Here is a 909-nt window from a genome sequence, read left to right as displayed (position 1 = left end):
TTTCAAATGATTGATCAGAACGAATTGGGCCTCGTGGATCACAAAGATCTACAACAAATCATCTGCAACTACTTTTAAGGCTTTGTCAATGGGTACTCGAACACAACATCTTTGCCTGAAAGCTTTCTGTAAACTGCAGCAAAAGTCTCCAGCTTATATTCAGTATTGTTTCTTTCCTTGGGGTCCAAGAAGACCTTCATTATCTTGGATCCATCAATGCGATATCTAACGCGCTTCCCAACAATCTCAGCAGGGACAACAACATCCTCTAACATGGCATCATGTACTGTAGTTAAAGTCCGGCTGCGGGGTCGTTGAACGGCGGATCCTTTCTTTGGGGGCCTCAGTATCCTTCGGGTGGCAATCAGAATCACATCCTTGCCACTGAATTTCTTCTCCAACTCCCTGACAAGCCTGATGTGAATCTTGCGGAAAGCTTTTCTGAGTCTGTATGGCACATGGATAACAACAGCCTTCCGGTTTCCAGAGACATCAATTTGAACAGCAGAATTGATGTACAGATTTAAATTATGTTTACAAAATCATTCAATATGTTTTCTGAAAAGTGTTTTTGAATTTCAATATTTAATATTTATTGTGCCAACTAATGGCATGAAAACTATTAAAATGTTTTTCAATATTGTTAATATCCTATAATTCTTAACTACAAAGCGATATCAATGAAGTTTTTAAAAGTTTAAAGGATTAAACTACATTTGTTATGAAAACAAAAATGGTGCAGAAGAAAAGGGCAATATTGGATTGAACACATATTCTCTATCCAAAAATGAGCTTTTCTAATAATACATTTTAAAATGGATTTATAATGTTACAAAAAGTTAAAAATAAGGAAAGTAAGTAATATTTTTCAAATTTCAAGAATGCCAAACCTCAGAGGAGGTTTATAAA

At 35.3% G+C, this 909-nt stretch overlaps 1 protein-coding gene across 1 annotated transcript; it reads right to left on the bottom strand.

Annotated features, from left to right (window-relative positions):
- LOC113711256 (small ribosomal subunit protein eS7-like) lies at positions 1 to 524 on the bottom strand (the record flags this gene model as incomplete). The annotated part of the gene is made up of 1 exon (XM_027234420.2): positions 1 to 524. A coding segment is annotated over one exon (450 nt), but the record flags the coding sequence as incomplete, so codon positions are not given.
- Positions 525 to 909: the final 385 nt, after the last annotated feature.

The sequence above is a fragment of the Coffea arabica genome, chromosome 10e (assembly GCF_036785885.1).
Source record: "Coffea arabica cultivar ET-39 chromosome 10e, Coffea Arabica ET-39 HiFi, whole genome shotgun sequence".
Lineage (NCBI taxonomy): Eukaryota > Viridiplantae > Streptophyta > Magnoliopsida > Gentianales > Rubiaceae > Coffea > Coffea arabica.
This window is presented reverse-complemented; position numbering and strand designations above follow the sequence as displayed.